The sequence below is a fragment of the Plectropomus leopardus genome, chromosome 13 (assembly GCF_026936395.1).
Source record: "Plectropomus leopardus strain MGB_pleo_1.0 chromosome 13, ASM2693639v1, whole genome shotgun sequence".
In the NCBI taxonomy this organism is placed as follows: Eukaryota; Metazoa; Chordata; class Actinopteri; order Perciformes; family Serranidae; genus Plectropomus; species Plectropomus leopardus.
This window is the reverse complement of record NC_142188.1, coordinates 31,872,446-31,896,847: the sequence shown is the minus strand read 5'-3', so window position 1 is coordinate 31,896,847 and position 24,402 is coordinate 31,872,446. Positions and strand designations below refer to the sequence as shown.

General features: G+C 37.2%; 1 protein-coding gene across 1 annotated transcript; it reads left to right on the top strand.

The window, feature by feature from the left end:
* pcca (propionyl-CoA carboxylase subunit alpha) lies at nt 1-23,511 on the top strand. The gene is made up of 23 exons (XM_042502659.2): nt 1-139; nt 3,312-3,389; nt 3,663-3,710; nt 4,376-4,444; nt 5,127-5,240; nt 5,536-5,589; nt 7,119-7,250; nt 7,685-7,721; nt 9,446-9,524; nt 9,653-9,755; nt 10,432-10,526; nt 12,022-12,172; nt 12,750-12,893; nt 13,219-13,293; nt 14,546-14,614; nt 14,772-14,847; nt 14,956-15,169; nt 15,383-15,485; nt 16,863-16,961; nt 17,261-17,314; nt 18,263-18,403; nt 22,111-22,188; nt 22,485-23,511. Exons 1-23 carry the CDS (start codon nt 86-88, stop codon nt 22,551-22,553), a joined length of 2,136 nt encoding a protein of 711 aa, XP_042358593.2. The 5' UTR covers nt 1-85; the 3' UTR covers nt 22,554-23,511.
* The last annotated feature ends 891 nt before the right edge of the window (nt 23,512-24,402 follow it).

The window sequence follows — 24,402 nt, the reverse complement described above, 5'->3', positions numbered from 1 at the left end:
CGCCTCTCTCTCCACCACTCCGGTCTCTCTAAACCTACTACGTCATCACGTCAGCGTGAGTGGCTGACCGTCTCAGTTTGGCAACATGGCGACGCACTGGCTCTCTCCATCACTGAATAGGCTGCTGTTTTCTGTAAAGGTGAGCTGCTATCACAGTGACCGTGCACAGCGCGAGCTCGTTTATCTAACCGACAGCCGCGTGTTTCCTGTCAGCACGCGAACGACACAAACAACACATATAGTCCAAACCATGCTAACGACGAGCAGGACAGTCCTGAACGCTCTTGGTGGAAAAGCTCTAAAAAATAACACAAGAATGAAACTTTCTCTGAAGAGATAACAAGAGACAGAAACTTAGAGATGCGAAATTGTGAGGAAGTTTGTTGCCAGATTCTTGAGGAGTAAATGCTGTTGTTATCGTTTGTTTTATCAGAGAGGGAGTAAATGAAGTGACTTTGAGGTTGAGTCAGACAGACAGGCAGGCTGTGCTGCACACGGCTTCATAAAACAGTGTGTTCTGTTTCGATGGATAACCCTTCATGACATATTTATTTGATCCTCCACAAACGATTGTGATATTTGTCTGAGAAAAACATGTCTGGATCGCTTACAATGTACCCAGACTGTAACTGCAAAGTTTCTCTGAGGGGGTCCTCTAAAGGGTCTCATGCTTGACAGCATCAGCCCATTAGGGGGCCCCCGAGTAAACGTGATTGTTGGCCCCCACAGTGCCCACATGTCCTCTGGTTAACCCTTTGAAACTCGAGCAAATTGATTTGATTTCTTCTGAAAACATGTGAGGGAAGGCGATGAGCAACCTGGCAAGACATGTCACAGAAATTGCAAGAAATTATTAAAGGATGACAAAAAAGACCTGGGAATTAGTTCAGAAGAAAGGGAAAACAAACAAACAAAAACCTGGTGAAAAATGTTATTATTACTATTATTAACTGTTATTATTATTAAAACTACTAATTAACAATAAAGTATACATTTGTGTATACACCTTTTCCAAGTAATTGGTAAGAACCTGTCAAGAAATATCCCACAAATTTAAGAAATGTGTACATGGTGACAACATGACCTGAACAATAGTTAAAAAAAAAGAAAAGGAAAACAAACAAACAACTAAAAATAAAACTAGGAAAAAAATGTTCAGGAAACTGTTATTATTATTATTATTATTAAAATATTAATTCACAATTTTGTTATGTATACATTTGCATATATACATATATATGTATACATATATATGCATTTATGTTTACTTTTTCCAAGTAATTTTCTTGTTTGTGTTTTGTTTTTACTATTTACTATTATCAAAAACATAGCATGGCGTTTTTACTTCTGACACTGTGCCTGAGACGTGAGTCAATGGGTTGGAAATGGACTTTTTGTCCACCTGCCACTGTGGCTGGCAGATCCTAAAATCTACAAGCTCAATAGATTACCATTGTTTTTTGGCTGGTGAATGAAAAAAATCTGGAAGCCATTTGCATATTTTACTAGCATTTGGCTGGTGATAATTTCCAGCCCTGGTTTGGGCATTTGATTTTCGGCATGCTAGATCAGAATCAGGGGTCTTTAACATTTTTTGAGGCCAACGACCCCTTGGCTGTCAGAGACAGGGCAGGGACCCCCAGTTACATATACTGTAGAAACCTGAGTAGCATAGCGTGTTAAAGTGGGAGGATGCAGGTTCAGTCTGGACCTCTATTTGCTTTTTCATGAGGTGAGCGAGTAAAATCAGCTTTCACAAGGATAAGTTGTTGGAAAAAGCAAAAGTGTATTTTCACTTTCAAAAAAATGAGCCAAAAGTACTTTGGCAGCCCCACTGCAGTTTCTCTCAAAGCACTACAAATATTTAAAAACAATTTGTTTTTCTGTACAAACCACTCTGCTTCTGTTTGTGTATAATATTTTTCCCTGGAGAAGGATCAGAGGGCCTCACTCACATAGTTGTTGTTTTGTTTACTCTTCCAGAATCTCATATTTCTTTCATTGTCACTTCAACATTATAGTGCGGAAGTGATCAGGTGTCGCAGTGCAACTTTTAGGGCCAGTTTTTGCATCCAATTTAGCTTTTTTCCACAGATTCAGACTTCCTCTTATTCTCTTGAAAAACCATGAAAAACTTTTTCTTGTATTGGGTTTCAGCTCTCCTGCTGGTCCAAACAGCCACTGATTGATATATCATTTATTTATAAAAACCCCAAAAAACAAAAATCAGTTATCATGCCTGCTTTTCTTGTCTAACGTTTTCTGTGATGGATATACGTATAACTGCAAGGAAAGATACAAGGATCTGCTGTCAGATTTCTGTGTAAGACAGTGGAAGTGGAAAAAAGATTGATATCAGTAATAGCAGACAGAATATATCTGAAATCCTAACACATAGTAGTGTGGTTTGTAAAATGATAAATTCTGAAGTTAAAGTCATAGTTCATATTTGTGGGGTTGTATGAGGTATTTTATCCATCGTCAGTATTTTACAGACAGTCGATGTTGGTTGTCTTCCAGCACTGAATGGGATTAAATTCAGACCTCAGATAATTGATCTCATGTGTAATTAATTATTGTAACAATGCATTTACATGTAACAGGGGTCGACCAATCCTGTTTTTTCAGGGCCGATACTGGTTATTAGTACTCAATGAGACCGATAATTGATATTTGGAACCAACATGCATTTACAAATAATAAATCTTACCGAGTTATTCATTGCCTCTTTTCGCCTTTTCAGAATTTGGAATATAGCAAACTCCAACACAAATCTTCATTTAAATGCCTCTAACAAATAAAACATTTTTATAAAGCTCAGTGAAAATTTAAATAAAAATGAAAAAAAAAATAGCTCTATGAGGTTTTACAAAGTAAAAGTTCCACCTGTGCTGACACTTTCTTTGCATGTATTTCAGACTGCCTTCCTTGCTGTTGGTTGAGTGTAATATGCACACTTTAATTAATTAATTTTATTGACGATCATTAAAATAAAATGCCGGCACAGATTATCGGCAAAATGCCAAAATTGGCTCTGATAATCAGTGGGGCCGATAATCTGTCGACCCCTGACATATATAGCCATTAAAAATCCCAATCAAGTGTTTGTGACAGATGGGACCTGCAGGAAATAGAGGCAGTTTTTCTTGCAAATATTGTAGTTTAAAAACTCAGAATCAGAAATTAAGAGTTAATTACAGGCAAATGTTTACAACCCCCTAACACATACCACTTACAGCAACTCTTGTTGAATAAAAATGAATTCAACTGATATGGCAGCTTAATGTAGTGGATGTGTGTGTGTTTTGCAGTATGCCTCATTCCAGTCCAGGTGCTGTGCCGTGCACTGCAGAGCTCATTACTCCACCACATACAACTCCAGTGAAAAGGTAATGCATGGCTCCCTGCTCCTCCCTGTTCGACTGTAACCTAAAAGCAGCTGTTCACACTGAAGAAAAAGTCTGAATGTGATTCACAAGATGTGATTCATATTTGACATCAGTGAGAAATGATGTGATTTCTGATGCAGAATGCCTTGCTCAGGAGTTAGGGTGTAAAGAAAGTGTTTTTAAGTCTTCTTACTGGCAAACAGGTGGCGTGAGGAAAGTCCTTGTTGTGTCAATGATAAACACTGCTAATCTGTCTGCTGTTTCCCTCCACAGACCTTTGATAAGATCCTAATAGCCAACAGAGGAGAGATTGCTTGCAGGGTAAGACTGGCTGATACAGATATGTATGTAAATGAAAAACTGAAACTGCTTTTGGTTTACTGTTCAACGCATGAAGACATAAACTCACTGGAGCTTGACCTCAAACCACTGGAGGCCTTTTAACCACAAACTCTGCTTTACTGTATTTTTCCCTGGTTTTCTTAATAGTACATATCCACCCGAAAGTTGCAATTTACCCCCAAATTAAAAATACATGTTTTTTTACTCTTACCTGTAGTGCTATTTATCAATTTACATCGTTGTGTTGTGAGTTGCTGAGTGTTAGAGATATTTTCTGCAGTGATGTCTGCCTTCTGCCCAATAGAATGGAACTAGAAGGCACTGTGCTTGTGGCTATATATAAAGTGTGTATATAGTGTGTGTGTCTGTGTATATATATATACACACACACATATATAAAAAAATAGAATAGAAAGTTACATCTCTAGAATGAATAACGCATACACTCAGCAACTCACACCAAAACTATCTAGACTGATTAATAGCACTACAGGTAAGGAAAACTATGTGGACCTTTGATTAAAAAGTGAACTGTCCCTCTAAACCCACGGCAACCAGCACCTATCAAAGTAACTAACAGCGTTGTATTTGATGTTGTCCATAGCAGAAGGATTAGTGTTCATGTTGTGTGATTTTTCCATCAGGTGATGAAGACATGTCGCAAAATGGGCATCAAGACAGTAGCTGTTCACAGTGATGTCGACGCCAGCGCTGTGAGTCATCATCATTTTCATATCTTCATACGGGGTTAAAAATTAGGATCAATTACCAGGATTTCTGTGTATCTCCGGAAACTCTTGCTAAAATAAGCGCCTCCTCTTGTCTGGGTTTTTGTAGAGTTAAGATGAATAATCCTACTACAAAAACCTTCTCTAAACCTTATTACAACAAAAAATCATTTAGTTCAGTCTTTTTCTTGTGTAGCATGTGTAGCATTTTTATAACATATTCTCGAGTTCCTGATGAAATTGAATGTGTTGTGTTACCTGTGGGGTTAATTATCTATAAGGTGAAGTTTTAGATTTCTTGTTTTGGTGTTTCCAGGATGCACAGACAGCTAGAGTCAGTGGTAACTATCTGCAATATTACTTTTACCTTTAAACATTACAATTAGACACTTTGTCTTTTATTTTCACTTATTTGATGTTCTACTGTTGTATTCTTTTTGCTACTGTATTTTTGGAGCAATCTGGCACAAGAATTTTCTTTGGGATTAGTGAAGTTCAATCGTATCGTATCGTATCGGCTCTTATCTTCTTATCTTATTCTATCTTATCTTATCTCTCGTTGTTGTGTTGTGTCATGTCGTATGGTAACTGTGTATCTGTGTATATCTTACTGTCTGCTGCTGAGGTGACATTTGCATTCACCTCTCCTGTATGTGTGTGTTTCTAGGTTCATGTAAAGATGGCTGATGAAGCAGTATGTGTTGGCCCCGCCCCTACCAGTAAGAGCTACCTGAACATGGACGCCATCATGGATGCCATCAGAACCACTGGAGCACAAGCTGTAAGCATTTCCATGGCTCTCATTACATGGTGGGACTGTGGTAGACGACATGCATGACATTCTGTGTACAAATGCTTTTCAAGATAATATGAAGGTCGTCTAAGCAGTAAATCATGCATGCTAGTACACCAGTATGCTAGAGTGTGTAAACTGGTGACTCTCTGCAGTCAGAGTTGAGATGTTGGTGCTACCAAATGGCTTCTTCATTGATGGAAAACACTCATGATTATAAAAGCTTGGTTTGAAATCTTCCGAAAGCAAATCAAATAAAGATGAACTTTTTTTCTCTGTAAAGGTTCATCCTGGCTACGGGTTTCTCTCTGAAAACAAAGAGTTTGCAAAGCGGCTGGTAAGTAATACATAAAATCAAAAACACCTATTTTCTCTAAACACACACTTATAGGAAATGGATTTTGAGCTATCTATCCATTTTTTTCTTATAATTTAGTGAATAAGCTTGCAGGTACTTTATTTTCTCAACTATTGAAGAGATAAATCATAAAAGCTACTTTATGTATCAGACAGTCTTTGGGTTTGTGTCGATTGTTGTGTGTTCGATTGGTTTTGTAATTTGTTTTGTTGTGTAGTGTGTGTGAATGTTATGGATGTGTATTTATGTAATTTCGTTCATGAAATGTTGTTAATAAAAATAACAGAGACCCCAGCAAGAGTAGCTGCTGTTTAATACAGAAGCTAATGGGGATCTTAGTAAACAAACACTTTATGACCATACATTTAGAATAAATTCCTGACAAACAAATGCTTTGATGGGAATTTACTTTCTTCTTGTCAAAGGAGTACTTCACCCTGCAAAAATGCCTTTTGTATGTCAGTTAATCAACCTGTACTATGTTAAATTTGCTAAGAAAACTTTGTTTATCTCGCATACCTCCACGGTGAACAGGGAATCCCAAAAAGGCAAACATTTCTCATAAATTTAAGTAAATGGGATCCGTGTTTCAATCAGTCAATCAATCAGACTATTTGTGTAGCTCTTTTTATACAAATGAACTGTAATGCAAAGTGCTTGATACAATAAAACCAAAATGCGCACACAAACGTGTGAATAAAAAACAGAACAAATTAATTAAAACCAGGAACTGAAGAAATGCAACCAAAAGTGAGGAAACACCAGAGGCTAAATAAAACCAATAAACAGAAAGTTAAAAAAAAGAGTAAATAAATAAGTAAGCAGATAAATAGATTAATAAATAACATAGCGATAATAAAATAGATAAATAAATATATAAATTAGTAAACAAGTAAAATACACAAACTGTAAAAAAGAGGTAAATTACAAGATGAAAACAAAGTAAAATAATGAATAAATATGTTAAAAATAACAATGATACAATGATTAAGTTGTAAAACTGTAGAACAGACTAAAATATATGAATAAAAATTCAGTAAATTAATAAAGTTCAATCAAAAGCCAAACTAAAAAGGCAGATCTTGAGTTTGCTTTTTATTATGGTTTAACAGCAGTAAAATTACATCAAAACATCTGTTTACAAAATCTCACATAACTTTTGCAGTGTAATTCAAGTCTCATGAATCCAGTCGTATGCTCAGTGCTTCCCAGCTGCATGCATTTTTGCAAAAACACCACGTAGCGTGCCTGGACAGGTGTGTGCTTTCAAGCAGAGCTCATATGCACACACGTCAGACATGCTCAGTGCACGCTACACATCGACAGAAATGTTTTATATTGTAACATTTTAGTGAAGATGCATGTTAGAGAAGGACTATTTCTAGAAATGACCTGACTCTAATTTTTCTGGCAATTACCATAGTAGATACTAAACCATGGACTGTAAATCACAGTTTTATGTTTCATAATTTTTAGTAACTTTCATGGTGTTGTTGTTTTGTTGCTAGGCAGCAGAGGACGTGGCGTTCATTGGCCCAGACACCCATGCTATCCAGGCTATGGGGGATAAAATTGAAAGCAAGCTGATTGCTAAGGCAGCTAAGGTCAACACTATCCCAGGATTTGATGGAGTCGTCGAGGTACGGCCACACACGTGAATGGGCCACACACACACGCACGCACACACACACACAGCAGTGTGCACAACAGTGCAGCAGAGGAATGTACTCTCTATTAGCCATGTTTTCTATTGATTCAATGATTAAATCAGCATTATTGTTTATGGTCAGTAATTGGCAATACAAAAAGTTATTGTGTCCTGTTCTTACAAATGTTGTCATTCAGATTATACACAAAAGAGTTTCAGAGTTTCGTTTTCACCTGAGTGATTCAATCAAAACACACTACAAAGTGACATTTTGTTCAGGGAGAGAACTGCTTCATATTTGAAAGCAGTCACACAAGCCTCGCCCGCAGTGTGGAGACAGTTCAAAGCTTGCATGAGACAGTTATTGTGTTGTTGTCAGTGACGTCTGGTTGATCATCAGTGACCATAAACTTCTCTCTGTGTCAGAATGTTGAGGACGCTGTGAAGATCGCACAGGAGATTGGTAAGTCATCACTTCTCCACACACTGAAAGTGTTAAGTGTGTGTGTGTGTGTGTGTGTGTGTGTGTGTGTGTGTGTGTGTGATCCATCTGACCACATACTCCGTTCTGTCTTTGAGCCAGACGAGGTGTTAAGTCATTATTACATTCATTTATTCATTCATTCATTCAGTCATTATCTGTAACTGCTGTAAAGATTCATTATGTACTGATTTTCTCTTTACATACATTTGCAGTCCAAAATGAATTTTACACTCAGAGGGGACATAAATGTGAAGGCAGTTTGGGGATTTAACTGATTTTGCAGCTGTTGATATGTGCATCAGCATAATTGGCGAATGTAGCTTTATTACAAAAGAAAAGTTTGGTCTCTTGTATAAAGTTTTTGTGCATCTTCTGAGAACTTGGATTTAACCCTTTGAACCTAAAGCAAATTGTTGTGATAGGAGAAGGCAAAGAGCAACTTGGTAAGAAATGTTCAACAGAAAATTATTTTTTAAATTTATTTTATTATTATTTTTTAAAAACAAGAGAAAATGTCTAGGGAAAAAATAAAAACGGGAAATATCTTGGGGAAAAAAGAGAAAAAAGGTAAAATGTCTAGGGAAAAAGAAAAATGGAAACTCTCTAGGTAAAATAAGAAAAAAGGGAAAATGTCTAGGGAAAAAAGAAAAAGCTTGGGAAAATGTGAGCAGAAAACAAAAAAGCTAGAGAAGTGATTAAATAATTACATATTTAAAATTATGTTACAAAATCATTATATTTTTTATACACTTTTTCCAGGCCATGTCCATGTTTGTGTGTTTGTCTGTTTAACTGTTTTCTTATTTTTATTAATAACTTTTTTCCTTTTAGTAATTTTCAGGTAATTTTTTTAATTTTCACTTATTTCTTGCCAGTTTTGGGGTCCTTTCTTCATCCATTGTCTTTGCATTATTCTCATGTTTCTGAAAGAAATAAAGCCAGTTTGCTCAGGTTTCAAACCCACCCACGTCTGCACAGCCCTGCAGGGAAGGTGCAACTTTGTGTGAATTCAACTGAAGCACATGCTTTATCCCGTCTTACATTATGGTTTTTGTTCCCTTTTTTTAAAATTTTTTTTAACCATCATATATCTGTAATAGGCATCCTTTTTTTGTGACAAATTCAATGTTTTTGTCTCCTGACGCTTGGTCATTGTCAACTCTTTGGATGTTTTAGCTGCACCGTTTTTTTTATTTTTTCCCCCTTGTTTTTTGTGGTACAAAAAAAACATAAAATGATGACCACATTGTTTTAATGATTATTTGGGGTCATGAAAAACTTAAGTCAAACCTAAAAGGAATATTCGGCTTGATTTCCACCTGGTTTATTTGCCATAGATGTTGCTTCTGTGGCCTTCACGCTAACTTTGCACCAGCCTTGTCAAGCTGAAGGACAGACTCCTGTTGTAGCAAAGTGCTCTTATTTTTTGTGATAAAGAAGCACATTTCCCAAACATTCTGTCACTAACAAAGCACATTTCTTATTAAAATTATTAAAATCCCTAAACTGCATTGGAATAAATGGCCCTTGAAAGTGCATGTAAAATGTTGAGTGCATCTGTATCTCTGTACAGACCTCTGTTTGCAGGTAGTGCAGCTGTCTGACAGTGTGGGAAGTATTTGTGGTCAGATGTGTGTGGTTAAATCATGGTGAAAATGTACCTGTACAGTTGCGTAAATGCTTCATCTTTGTGTTGTTGCTAGGTTACCCAGTGATGATCAAAGCATCAGCAGGAGGAGGAGGGAAAGGGATGAGGATTGCTTGGAACGATGAGGAGACAAGGTCTGTTTTTGTCACAACCTCAGTGTACACTGACTGACCATCCACTCGTTTTAACAACATTGTTCATAAAAACAATATGTGTGTGTGTGTGTGTGTCTGTGTGTGTGTTTGTGTGTTTACTCGAACAGGGAAGGCTTCCGGTTCTCGTCCCAGGAGGCAGCATCCAGTTTTGGAGACGACAGGCTGCTCATTGAGAAGTTCATAGACAACCCCAGACACATAGAGATCCAGGTATCACACGCAGGGGTCTGATGTCATTTCGTATTGACAATTTGTCAATTTAATTGTGATCGGGACATACAGTGAGAATTATTACAATTTATGATTTTATTATTATTATTATTATTATTGTTATTGTTATTATTATTTTCAAAAACATGGGATGAAGGCAACGAGCTTAATATGAAATGACCCAAAAAATAGTGAAAAAAAGTAGTAGTAAAAAAAAAGTTACAAGGAAATTACTTAAAAATCAGCACACAAAGGAAAGTAAAAAACTAATTTAAAAAATAAACAAACAAAAAAGAAAGTAGGATAATTTATTTTTTATTTTTTTTGTCTGAAGTAATTTTAAATATATAATTAAGAGATTTATTAATATACTTTTTTTGGACATCTTTGCCCTGTTTTTTGATAACATCCCCCCCAGCTAAAATGTCCTTGTCACCTTTTACTTAAGAAACTTTAAGAAACCAAACCAATTTTCTCAGATTTTATACGTTTATATGCAAGTTTAAATGCGAGTTAAAGGCGTATTCAAGTGTTAATTGACACGAATGTCAATAATAGGTCATTGTAAAAATCAGTTATTTCAAAAAACTATTGAGCTATTGTGACAAAATAAATCACATAATACATTCCTATTGCATATGTTTAAGCAGAGAACACTTGCTTGTGCTTGTTGCAGGTGCTGGCTGATAAACATGGTAATGCTCTGTGGCTGAATGAGAGGGAGTGCTCCATCCAGAGGAGGAACCAGAAGGTGGTGGAAGAAGCTCCCAGGTTAGTGAGAAACTAAGTCTGTTCTTTGCATTTCTCAATGCGAATGCAGCTTATTCGGTTTTTGCACAAGAACGTGAGAAAAATCAGTGAGCAGCAGGACACATTGTCTACAGAAGCATAACTGCATCAAAGCTGACGCTATACTGTGCATTACTGCTAAACTTAATGCAAAGTATTGATGTTCCCTTACCTCGACAGCTTAGCTCTCATTGCAGACACCTGTAGTTTTTACCACATTTTTGAGTTGATATAGTTCTCTTGATTCAGAACACAGTAAACTATAAGCACAGTTTAATTTGTGCAAGATGCAGTCATAAGACTTATTAGATGTGTAGGTGAGGTCAAAATTAAGTTTGAGTTCAAAGTATGGTGTGGTCCGAGCAAGGGGGCTGAAGGTAGGTGGTAGGATTTAGATAAGAGGTTAACAAGTTATTAATGTTTGTTTGTGTTACATTCTAGTGTTCTGGAAGGTATACAGTTGTAGAATGTCAATATTATAATTCAATTCTAGTGTTTTGTTAGTTCCAACTTTATATAGTTCTAGAATTTTATGGTTCTGAAGCAATACTTGAGTGTTAAAGTTCTACAGTATGGTGATGCATTTGTAGATGGTTGTTAGTTTTAGAATGTTAGGCTTCTAGAATGTTACACTTCTGTTAGGGTTTTAGAATTTAATGGTTGTATGTTATTCTATAATCTTACAACAATACAGTTCTAGAATGTTACAATGTATTTGTAGAATATTAGTAGTTATAGTTCTAGGATGTTATGATCTAATTGTATAAAATTATAGTTCTAGAATGTAACAGTTCTACATTCTTAAAATCCAGTTGTAGAATGCTGCAGTTCTAGAATGTTGTGATGTAATTTTAGAATGTTACAGTTCTAGGTTGTTGCAATGTAATTATAGAATGTTGAAGTTCTAGAATATTATTATGTAATTGTAGAATATTATAAATTAGTTCTAGAATGTAACTATTGCAGTTCTAGATTGTTACAGCTCTAGATTGTTGTGATGTAATTGTAGAATGCTACAGTTCTAGATTGCTGTGATGTAATGATAGAACTTTGAAGTTCTAGACTATTGTAATGTAATTGCAGAATATTATAGTTCTAGAATATAACATTCTAGAATGTTACAGTTGTAGAATGTTATCATGAGATTGTAGAATTTTGCAGTTCTAGAATGTTATAGTTCTAGATTTTCATGATGCAGTTGCAGAATGTTGCAATTCTAGAATGTCATGATATAATTGTAGAATGCTACAGTTCTAGAATGAAATGATGAAATTGTAGAATATTGCAGTTCTGGAATGTCCCAATGTAATTTTGTAATTGCAGAATTGTATAGTTCTAGAATGTACCATTATATAATGTTATAGTGAGTTTTTAGTGTGTGTCTTAAAATGATAGATTTGTTGAATGTGTTTCTATTAGAAGCCCCATGTACACCACCAGAGGTGAGTCTGAGTGTCTGGTCTCGTGTCCTTTGCAGTACTTTCCTGGACCCGGCGACACGGCGGGCGATGGGGGAGCAGGCGGTGCAGCTGGCCAAAGCTGTGCAGTACTCTTCTGCTGGCACAGTGGAGTTCCTGGTGGACTCTAAAAAGAACTTCTACTTCCTGGAGATGAACACACGACTACAGGTCAGTGTAGGCTGTGCGTGTGGGTGCGAGCAGGTGGATGCAAGAGAGGGGCATGACTTGAAACAAGGTGGAGCTGGAATTTGGGTTAGGGTGCTCCAGAATAATCAGTTTTATTAGATTGTCGTGAATAACTTTCAGTGGGAAGTAAGCCAGAAAAATTTGCCACGACCCTGATGCTGTTATTCATCATCATTGTTATTCAATGTGTTCAATCTATAATACTCATTTTTTATACAGAATTAGTAAGTAATAGAAAGACAACTAATACTTTTATGTTTTGTGGCATTGTGTGGCTTTTATTGTAGAGACATTAGAGAGATGACAGTAATTGTAGTTAGACAGAGCAGTCCAGCAACATGCAACAAATGTTCCCAGCCGGACAGAGGATTTCAGCTCTCAGCCACATCTCATTGTCTATCAGTGCATCAAGTTTGAATAAACAATCTTTCACCGTCTGCATGACAAATGTGGCAGAAATACCTGGGCCAGTAAGGGTTCCTTAAGTTTCACGCTCAACAAGCACAACACTCATCTGAATATGGAAACTGTATCTCCTCTGTTTAACCTTTGACCCCAGGTCGAGCATCCAATCACAGAGTGCATTACTGGCCTGGACCTGGTGGAGCAGATGATCAGGGTTGCCAAGGGTTACAAGCTGCAGCACAATCAGGAAGATATCCCAATAAACGGCTGGGCCATTGAAAGCCGTGTCTACGCTGAGGTCAGTGTGTGTGTGCGTGCATGCGTGCGTGTTAGGTGTGTATACACAAATAGAAGTGTTTCCATTTTAAATATCAAACCCTTTCTGCTTACCCGACTGTTGTGAGTGAAACTTGATCTTTTTTTCGTATTAACAGTTTTATTAGTTTTTCACAGATTAAGAAGACAAATACAACATGTAACCCACAACAACATGAAAATAGCTGTAGACCATCCATCCAGACATTATTAAAAATAAATGAGTAAATAAATTTTAAGAAGACAGTAGGAAATTTGATCTTAAGTGTTTTCGTTTTCTTTATTTGTTCCTCTGTTTGCTCTGTTAGGACCCTTACAAGTCTTTTGGTCTTCCTTCCATCGGACGGCTATCTCAATACCAAGAGCCACTCAACCTCAGCAATGTAAGTGTGTGTGTGTGTGTGTGTGTGTGTGTGTGTGTGTGTTTGTGTGTGTGTGTTTGAAAAAGACATAAATCTAAGGCCTCATCCACAATAATACGTTTTCAGTTTTAAACATCTGTGTATACACAGGTGTTTCACCATTTAGAAAATAAACAAATGAACAGTTAAGTTTTTTGTTCTTCGCCACCTCTGCCCTGAGTGTGCTGTAAATAACTGAACAGACATATATTCCAATAGCAGTCCGAGTGAACAATCCAGCTCCAAAAATCTTTGTTGTGGCAGATAACAGAAACAGAACGAAAGTTTGCAGGTAAACAATGTAATTCATTATTTTGCTGCTACTGTTTTTCTGTTGTGCATTGTGCAGCATCCCCCGTTGATGTCACATCCTTGATTTTAAAAGTTTTATACAAAACTGGCAGAAACAAAGGCTTTTAATCACTCTCCTGGTCCAGCAACCTCTCCTCACGGCATGCTTATGACTCATGCCTTAGTGTGAAAGTTGCAAGTGCAATTTTAAAATATAGTTTGTTGTAAATGTATTTTAGTATCTGAATTATAGGGTTCTAGTGTGATACAGTTCTATAAGGTTGTGATGCAATTTTAAAATGTTACAGTATTTGTAATGATTCTGGAATGTAATGGTACAATTTAAGACAGTTAAGTTCTAAGTGTTTGTTTTTATCAGAATGCTAGTGTTCTAGAAGGCTACAGTAGAGTTTCATTAGTTACAGAATGTTACAGTTTTAGAGTTTTAGGGTTATACAATGTCATGATATAATTGTAGAATGTTAAAGTTCTACAGTACTGTGATGTTACGAAGCAATTGTAGAATGTGACAGTTCTAGAATATCATAATGCATCTGCAGAATTGAGTTAGTTCCAGATTGTTATGGTTCTAGAATGATGCAGTTCTAGAATGTTAGGATTCAAGAATGTTGTGATGCAACTGTACAATGTTGTTAGTTATAGAAGGTTAGGGTTCTAGATATTCATGGTTCTGGAATTTTGTAGCTTGAGAATGGAGTTACTTCTACAATGTTGGGGTTCTAGAATCGTATAGTTAAGGAATGTTGCAGAATGTTGTTGGCTCTAGAATTTCAGGGTTTTAGAATCTCTTGGATACTGTCATACATAGTTTCACCAGATTTATTTTTCAAATAATTTTCTTATCACTCTACTCAGTCTCCTGAGTGAATGGCAAGTGCGCTGCCAATATGAGCATTTTCTCGTCTGCTCCTCACTCTGTCAGGTCCGTGTGGACAGCGGCATCCAGGAAGGGAGTGACATCAGCATCTACTATGATCCCATGATCTCTAAGGTCAGTGATATGTTGGATATGCAATTGTTTTGTAGATAGTGTGATTCTTGTTTTTAGGAACAGATGGTCATCACGAAAAAAAAAGTAGATTACAAAACTCCAACATCCCATGAGTGGTTGTGGTTCTGCAGTAATCCCCTCTGGTATCTATTTTAAGTTGGTGACCTATGGAGCTACACGAGCTGAAGCCCTCGCCAGGATGGAGGACGCTCTGGATAACTATGTCATCAGAGGTACAGCGACAGACTTAAACAGTAATGTCAGTGAGGACACATGCTCAAATTTTAAATGGACATTAGCTCGTTTTTTACTATAATGGTGTTTGGGAATCTTCTCTCCAGGTGTGACACACAACATCCCCCTCCTGCGGGAAATCATCACACATCCCCGCTTTATCTCTGGTGACATCAGCACCAACTTCCTGCCAGAGGTTTACCCTGATGGCTTTAAGGGCCACCAGCTGGAGGCAGACGCTCGCAGGGAGCTGCTGGCCTCGGCTGCAGCGCTCTACATCACCGCTCAGCTCCGCTCACAGAAGGTCCTCGGGAACCTGAGGTGAGGAGGGCTCTTGTATGTTTAATGATGCAAGGGTTATTCAGCTGGATTTTACTCAAGAAGAAGATGCTCTGATGCATGGGCCCTGATGATATGCAATGCACGTGTGTGTGTGTGTGTGTGTGTGTGTGTGTGTGTGTGTGTGTGTGTGTGTGTGTGTGTGTGTGTGTCTGCGTGTCTGCGTGTCTGCGTGTCTGCGTGTGTGTTTTGCAGGGTGCCTTCCACTCCTTTAGAAAGTAGCCACTGGGAGCTGCATGTGGAGCTGGAGGATGGAAGCCATAATGTGGAGGTCACCAAATCAGGAAATGTTTATATTGTGAGTATTTATGTGCATCCATCAACAAATGAAACATATTAATATCTATGAGTGACTGCAGCATTGTGTGTTACTCTAATTGAAAGATAAGAAAAGCATCAAAACCCAAGCACACATTCCAGAAGATAAAAGGAGATGAGTCAGCAGGAAATGGAATGATGTAACTATACTCCCTGTGTAGACTCACTACGATATGTCATTGGGTGCATTTCCAGCCACTTGCTTTTATTAATTTAACCATTGCAAATAAAAAACGTGAGTCGACATGCCAAACAATAAAAGAAACACAAAAAAAAAAGTAAAATCAAAATCTTACAAAAAAAAAAATTTGACACTTTGGTATCAATAAAAGGTAAATGCAAATAAGTGAAAAAGAAACAGATTCAGTAGATTCAGTTATGACATACCATAATTGCACAGGAGATTGCAAATTCTCGCTGTAGTCTCTGGATGGCTTTTAACCCTTTGAAATCTGAGCAAATTGGCTTGATTCCTTTTAAAAACATGGGAAGAGGCCACAGGCAACAAAAGAAGTTATGGCCCAAAAATTATTAACAATAAAAGTGTGAAAATTTGTAAAATAGATAAATAAATAAATAACAAAGTTCTAAAAAAGGAGGCACAAGAAAATTTCCTGGTATAAAAGTGCATAAAAATAAGAATCATTTTTAACATAAATTTAAAAATGTAATTATGATAATGATATATATAGTTTTTCCCTAGCTTTTTCTTTTTTCTGTAGACATTTTCTTCAGCTTTTTGAAACTAATTTTCACAGTCTATTAGTTTCTTGCAATTTGTTATCCAAAAAAAAGTAACTGTAGTAATTTATCAAAAAAATTAGTAACTGTAAAAAAATCTGCATTTAAAAAATGCTTAAATAAATTAATAAATAATTGAATAAATAAATACAAGGGAATGACCCAGAAAAAGTGCTTAAAAATTATAGGAATTTTTTAACATAAATGTATATGTTATTATGATCATTATAAATATAGTTTTTCCCTTGCTTTTTCTTTTTTTTCCCCTTCCCCTAATTTTCCGTACCTTTAAAAAAAAAAAAACTTAGGTAGTTTCTTGCAATCTGTGTAAGATTTTTTACCAAGAAATTGAAACATTTTGTTTGGGGTTCAAAGGTTTAAAATACTTGTGAAAGTAACACAAGAAAAGTGATGTTGCTCAAGGTGTCAAAGGGTTAACAAGCTTATGTAGGCAAAAAAGGCTGTTACTGGAACTCTTCTAGTGGGTGGAAAGGCGCATAAATAGCACTTTTTTTTTTACTGCAAGTGTGAAAATTAATTTACATGTTTTGCTAAATTAAGATGGAAATGTTATGAGTGTGAGACACAACAGTATCGTCTGTGTTTGTCTGTGTAGGTGGAGGTGGATGGAGGGAAGGTTGAAGTCAGTGGACAGTGGAACCTAGCCTCCCCTCTGCTACCACTCACCATTAATGGCACAAACAGGATGCTACAGGTAACACACACACACTCACACACACACACAGGATCAGGTTGTTAAATATATCATAATATCATAAACTTTGTCACCTCACACACCTGCTGTTATTTTACAAGGTACAAGGTAGACTTATTTGTCATTTTTTAGATGCAGTTCAAAAAAATGAAATTAAAATGTGTCCCTAAATCCTGTTAGATCTTTTGGCGTGAGTAAGAGGTGAAAATACCAGCAGATTGAAAGTAAAAATCCTCAGTGTTTACAGAGTTGTAGAGACCACAGATGTGCTGCAGATGATATTTTGTCTTTTGTTTCAGTGTCTGTCCAAAGATGCTTCAGGAAGGATCATCCTGCAGTTCCTCGGCACATCGGTAAGGTTGCATATCTTCACTGTATTGTAATTATATAATCACACGCACATTATCACACAGGCTGCTGCCTCTGGGTCCTCATGTTATCTAAGCGGGCTATAGTGAGGAGTGCAATGTTAGCCCCCACACAGAGACCAGGCCATTTTCACCTCAGACAGTGGCTTCAAAGTGTGAAGAGAATCTCATTGCATAATGACTGAATTTGATTTATAAAACGACTTATCAATAGTACAAATACATATATACTTTTTTGATAAAAAAAAATTAAAACGAAGCTTAATTTTTGTTTACATTGAATATTAGATGTCAACTAATTATAATCAAGAAATCTAAAACAGACCTCCAAACAGGCCCATGAAGGCAAATATATGCTTAAAATGAGAATAGCTCCAAAGAAAAACACATGCACTTTGCCTACAGTAGTTTTTTTTTTTTTTTTACATTTTATTAATGTAGAATTAGGCAAATCCTTATTAATATGTAAAAACTGTCCATAAGATCCAGGGTTGTCATTTTATGTGAGAACTGAAATTCAAATTAAATGTTTGATGCCCCACCTGACAGTTACTCAATCAGACTTCACACAGCTTCCGCTATATGCAGATTTTTCACAATAATAGCTTAATAGTAATTTCATATTTTACATACTTGAACGTCAACAAATCTAGCTGAGTAAAGTGTAATGAAGAGAGCAATCACGCACACACAAGTAAAGATGGGCTAATTACAACTTGCACTTATCTGTATTTTCACTGATTTTCTATCTTCTTAATTGTGTTTGTTTTTATTGTGTAAACTGTTTATGGAGAGAACGGGGATAAATTCTGCCTTGCACTCGCCCAGACTTTGCCTTTAAGTAGTGACCATAGTCACTGTCAGAATGATCATATTGCAGTACTTGACATCAGACTCCTTCCTATGTTTTATACACTGTGTGTCTTTCTGCAGTTTAAGGTCCGCGTTCTGTCAAAGTTGGCTGCAGAACTTAATGCCTACATGCCAGAGAAAGTTCCAGAGGACACCAGCAGTATCCTGCGCTCACCCATGCCTGGCACAGTGGTGGCTGTGTCCGTCAAGCCTGGAGATACGGTAACACATCACCATATGTAGAGCGACACAATATACTGCAGACAAGATCTGCAGAAATTCTTACTTTACTGCCTGGTTAATCTTTATCACTTAGTTACATGTTACAGGAGAGACAAAGCAAACTAACACTCCCAGCTGCAGACTATATAACCACACTGTGTAACCTCTGTCCCCATACTTCACTGTGCTTTTGGTGTGGGTCTATTTTTCCTAGTTTAGTCCAGGTCCCTTAGTTCTAACGAAGGAAATAGGAATGCTACAGCAAATATACGGTATATATACGCTAGATATTTTAGTAGAGCTCGACTGATATGGGATTTTTGAGACCGAGACCAATTTTATAGTGGAAAAATTCCCAGATTACCGATATGGCGACCAATATAGTGAATTTTTGAGCTGGAATGAAAATACATCATTTCGGTGTGGATTGTGCGCTGATTTTGCACCGACTTTTGCAACTACTCAGAGTTCTCAAACAAACAACTTTTATTTAACAATTTACTTATTTAACATTGCACACAAACACAAATAAAGAATAACCATTCAAATAAAAAACATAAAAATAAAGTAGACATCTGTACTGCATGCTCTTTGCTGACCATTTAAATAAAGAATAAATACAATAGAATAAATAGCTAAATAAACATCAGTATTGTTCAGTATCAGTCAGTTGCTGAACATTTCTAAACCACCTAAGCATCATTTTCTGCATTATATGATTTGTTAAAATAATTGTCTTATCAGAAAAAAATATATGCCGATGCCAATATGCTCCGATATGTCTGTGAGCTGTAAGCTCTGTAAGCTCATATTGGCCAGTCATATTGGTTGACTGATAAATCGGTCCAGCTTTATATTTTAACCAACAGTGTGTTTCCAACATTAAGTTAACAGTCTGAATTTGACCCTTTTCTGTTTCAACAATAAACAAAGCAAGCTTTATGAAGACAGACCTAATCACTCAACATCAGTCAGTACGTTTACATGATGTTAGAAATAGTTGAATTATTGGTCTGTTGCTTTTGGTCGTTGGTAGTTGGTCTGATTAAAGGCATGAAGCATGAAAAAAATCTAGGCACTACTTGTGTTTTTAATTTTGGCTTAGGTGAGGGACATTCAACTTGACAAGGTAGTAATTTATATTGATTTTAGATATAAAAGTCCCTCTCCAGCCACCCTCCACCTCTGATAAACAAAGTACAGTCCCACAACACCTGCACTAAGCCAGGCCATGTGCTGCTGTGGGCGAGGCTGCAGCAAAACATACTTTAGCTGACTAAAAGGTTTAAGACAGTTTAAGTGAACAGTGTGTTTGAATATTGTCTCCTCTTCAACTTCCATTACAGCTGATGGAGGCAGCAGTAGAGAAGCAGTGGAGTAAAATAACTTTTTTTCTCAATGGAGTCTAGTTGTTTTTGTTTTGTTCTGTTTTTAAAAAAAAAAAAAACGGCTGTTTTGGCAAGGAAAATGTGTTTATTTATATTTATATAATTTATTTGATTGGGACAATATGAATAAACATAGTACAACTTCCGCCTGTCAGAAACAAGCTGTAGTAAGATAGGATTCTAGCTAGTTTCTGACTCCTGTCCCTAGTTAGGCTTATAGTAAAGACAAAGAAGAAAAAAAGGAGAATATATAGATTTATAAATAATATAAATATAGCGTAGGCCACATTCAAACTGATATTGACTTTTTTCTTTGGTGGCACGGTGGTTTTCTACTCTGAGGTTATTGTAAATAAACTGTTGTATTCATGATTCGGTCTATATCATAGACTATATGAATAATATGGGTCTATAGCTGAAAGAGGGCATATCTCCACCTGCTGTGGAGGAGTCAGATATACTTCCACAAATAGATGGATTCTCCCCCGCTGCTTGTATACTGGGACAAGCACCGTCATCCAATTAAATGGCCTAATGGAGCTTTAACTGTGGCTCCACTAAACTGTGCATGTAAATGTACTGAGTAATGCTCTTGTTACTGAATGGGAACAGTTCCCTGCAGCCAGGTTAAAAAAATCAGATGGAAGGGGTGCCCGGTGGCTCAGTGGATAGAGCGGATGCCCCATGTACAGGTGCTGTGTCCTCGCCACAGCAGCCATGGGTTCATTTCCAGCCTCGGCCCTTTGCTGCATGTCACCCCCTCTCTTCTTCCGTCACGCTTACTGTCCTTTAATTAAAGGCATAAAACCACCCAAAAAATAATCTGAAACCAGAAGAGTGTGCTGTTATTGACATGGACATACAGTGTACAGCCTTTTTTCAGGTGCATGACTCAAAAAGCAATGTCCGAAAAAACTGACAATCAGCACACAATAATGTCCTTTTTAGATGCTTTCAATTCTGGGCCTATGACAGCCACACGACAAACGCATTTCAACCAACAGTCTTCAGCGGCGTTGTGAACGATAGGCGGAAACGACCCCTTATATACAGGAAGTGCTCTTACAAAATGAAACATATTCAACAATCAACACCATTTCAAAAACATCTCGCAAGGTGGGGCTCACAACCAGATAGACCATACAATCAATACAAATAAATACTAAAGCAAGGTCGCAAGATATGTATGTCTTTGGTCACTGCAGATTTAACAGGGTGTCACTTCACCGAGTAGACGAATCACACTCTGCCGTAACTTGTACAAGAAATGTATTCCTATAGGGTAAATAAATAAATAAGTATCTAGCTACAGAGTACATACAGTAAAATATATCAAATTACAGCCTAAATGGCAACAACCAGTGGCCGAAGACATACACACATAAAAAACATTTTTATATATAGAGAGACTTTATAATGGTTTCTCTTTTAGACTCCCACTGAGACACATTAAACGTCATACTACAAAGGAGTTTAGGATTCACTCAATCCTTATGATATGTATGCTGTGGTAAAGATAACTGGGATGCTGTAGAGATTCACCAAACCATATTAACTATGTACAGTTGAGCTTCATCAAAATCAAAGTGTCCCTGCAGGACAAATAAGGTCATATAAAGCTACAGCATACATCCAGTTCAGGATATCAAAATAGTCTTAATGGCGTAATCTAGTGCCCCAAAAAGACATACACATCATAAAGACAAAAAATAGTTATTTAAAAAGATATAATTTTTCTTGCACACACGTGAACAAACAACAAAGTGGAATTTTCTGTATGGGCTTTAAGTCTCCTGTGGGCCTGCTATATGGTATCACAATTGTTTCCAATGTCCATGAGTGTGTGTATACTCTCAGCCACTGTATAACTGACTGGGGTGAAAATCAAACCCAGAAAATGTGATCAGAATCAATAAATGATGCTTTGCTGTAACTCGTGCATATTATGTAACCCTATAGGGTAGATAAATATAAAGCTACAGACCACATTCAGTTAAATCTTGCTGCTCTACCATGACGACATTGTTGACGCACGATCCAATGAGGCGTCTGTGTTTTTAACATATGTGTTTATTGTAGCATGCCCATGGTTTTTGGAGGGTCATATTTCGCTTTCACATATGAGCGGTATTTTCAGGTTTCAGGTACTTCTGCTCTATGTCGTGCATATGCTGCAATTACATACCTGAGGTGGTCGTAACTGACTTCTTGGTCATTCAACACTATCACACCATGGTTTGTCACACTCTGATTGTGCATGCTTGTGTGTCTGTGTGTGTGTGTGTATGTGTGTGTGTGTGTGTGTGTGTGTGTGTGTAGGTTGCAGAGGGTCAAGAGATCTGTGTGATTGAAGCCATGAAGATGCAAAACAGTTTGACCGCCGTCAAGCAAGCAAAGGTAACAAAACAAAGCACTGACTTATTATCATCAGTAACACATGGTGTCAAGTTCATAGATTTTTAATGAGCGTGTTGCTAAGATCAGTGCGTCCTTACCAATGAATATAAAAAAGCAACAGCCAGTCAGTGCACAGAATACAGGCTGCTGCAGTTATTGACTGCAAATAGAGAAATAACATGGAGGTTGATTAGACATAAAACCAGATCAAGTGAGATAATAATGTTCTGTGGGGCCCTAAAATGTTTTCATGTTTTCATTTTTAACTGTGTATGTGCATCCTTCTTGTCCTCCAGGTGAAGAGTGTCCACTGTAAGCCCGGGGAGACGGTGGGAGAGGGAGACTTGTTGGTAGAGCTCGAATAAAACACAACCCATGACGTGTGACACCGTCAGCACGTGGATGAGCTGTGCACAGAGGAAGACTGCACTGGCAAATAGACTGGACAGTAACTGATTGATTTATTTGCCAGTGGTCAGTCCTCAGCAGAGTGTAGCTCCCCTGATGGTGACTGTGCTGAGCTGGGAGCTCAGCAGTGTCACAGCGTCTCCACACGTCACACTCATCCACGTAGCTCAATTAGATGCGGCTGACCTGAAGAACGCCACTTGTGAATCTTTCCGTTCTGCCTCTGTTTTGTGTGTTTTTCTAGAGCTGATTGTTAGTTTTTGTGAAAAGGTCAGTTCACCCACATTACAAAAAAAACTTTTCTCGTTTTGCCCCAATGCTGCCTTTCGGATAGTTTTGGTTTTATGTGCCAAGGTTTTGAGATATCCACATACTAATGTCTACAATGCCTGCTGCCAGTACAACACAGTGGATCTTTGGTTTAGAGGCTGCTAATGAGTTTTTAAAATGTCATTCTGTGAATGTCCATTCACCTTAATTGTATTGGAGGAGGAGGCAGAAATCTCAGACAAATATCCTTAAACCTCATCAGAGAAAACCATGACTACATAGCTCGATACCACTCTAGGAAAGTAGGAAAATGTTCAAAAAATTCACAGAAGCACGCACATTCAGATGACAAAAAGGCAAAGTGCTGGACAAGATGTAATACAAGAGAAGAGTAAACAAAGTCCACACACTAGATTATGCTCCCACGAATATTCAGTATAGTTACCACTGAGGCAACATTTTAAGCTACGTGCGTCTGATGAAGAGCATAAAACTCCAAACATCATCTCAGTGGTAATTATATGAAATATTCATGACAGTATAATCCTGTGTGCAGACTTTCAAGAAGGAAAATGTAATTTGGTTGAACTGACAGTTTAAAAGACACTCTACAAACAACCAATAAAGTGCTCCTTCTTTTCCACACACAGTGACTCTGACTGAACTGCTGTCTGGCTACAATCAGAAACCACAGATTAAACTGCATGAGATTCTGTCGCACATGGGCTGGATTCGAGCCCTGGACACATTATTGTGCATTGCCACCAGATCTGGCAACTGACAGAGGAGAAGCAGCCGGGTGGTGCATGCTGAGAGTGTTGCAGCGAGTTTAGAGGTGGGGTCGCAGTACATTGGCGGGTCTGTATTTGCATAGTATTGACTAGATTTCATTGAATGCAAATGAGCCTTTTTAGCTCGACGCGGATGACTCATGAAACCTGGAAAAAGCCAGGCAATTTAGTTTGAAAGGAAACAACATATAGCAGTGGCATTGCTTATTTCTTGCCTAAAATGTTTTCATTAATACATTTTGGTCGATTGTTTGAAGAGTAACCAAACCAAAACCCCGTTTTTTCGTTGAAAAGAAATATGTACTGGTATTAAGTTCTGTTATTGATTGATTTGAGTCCAACTTTAGACATCTGAGTGCAAAGTATTAATATTTAAGTATATTCTGATTATGTGTCACATTGTTCATGTGGAGAACCTGTTTATCAACGTAACATTTATGGAAATTTTGTTGAAAAGACAAACATGCTATGAAAAAAATATTTGTGGAGCCATATTTGTCATTACACACATTTATTTTTTCAGTATCATTCCATGTTTGGTAAGAAAATTCCAGATTTTTTCCATGAAGAAGAAGAATACAGTTTATTCCCAAGTCACACAGGAACCTTCTTTGGTGTAGAGCATAAACATAGATGCATACAAATAAGAAAAAAGAAAATAAAAGCAACTATTGCAAAAAGAAAGAAAGAGAACAAAAGAAACGAAAATATGAAAAAAATATTTAGGCTTATTATTTATATGCAT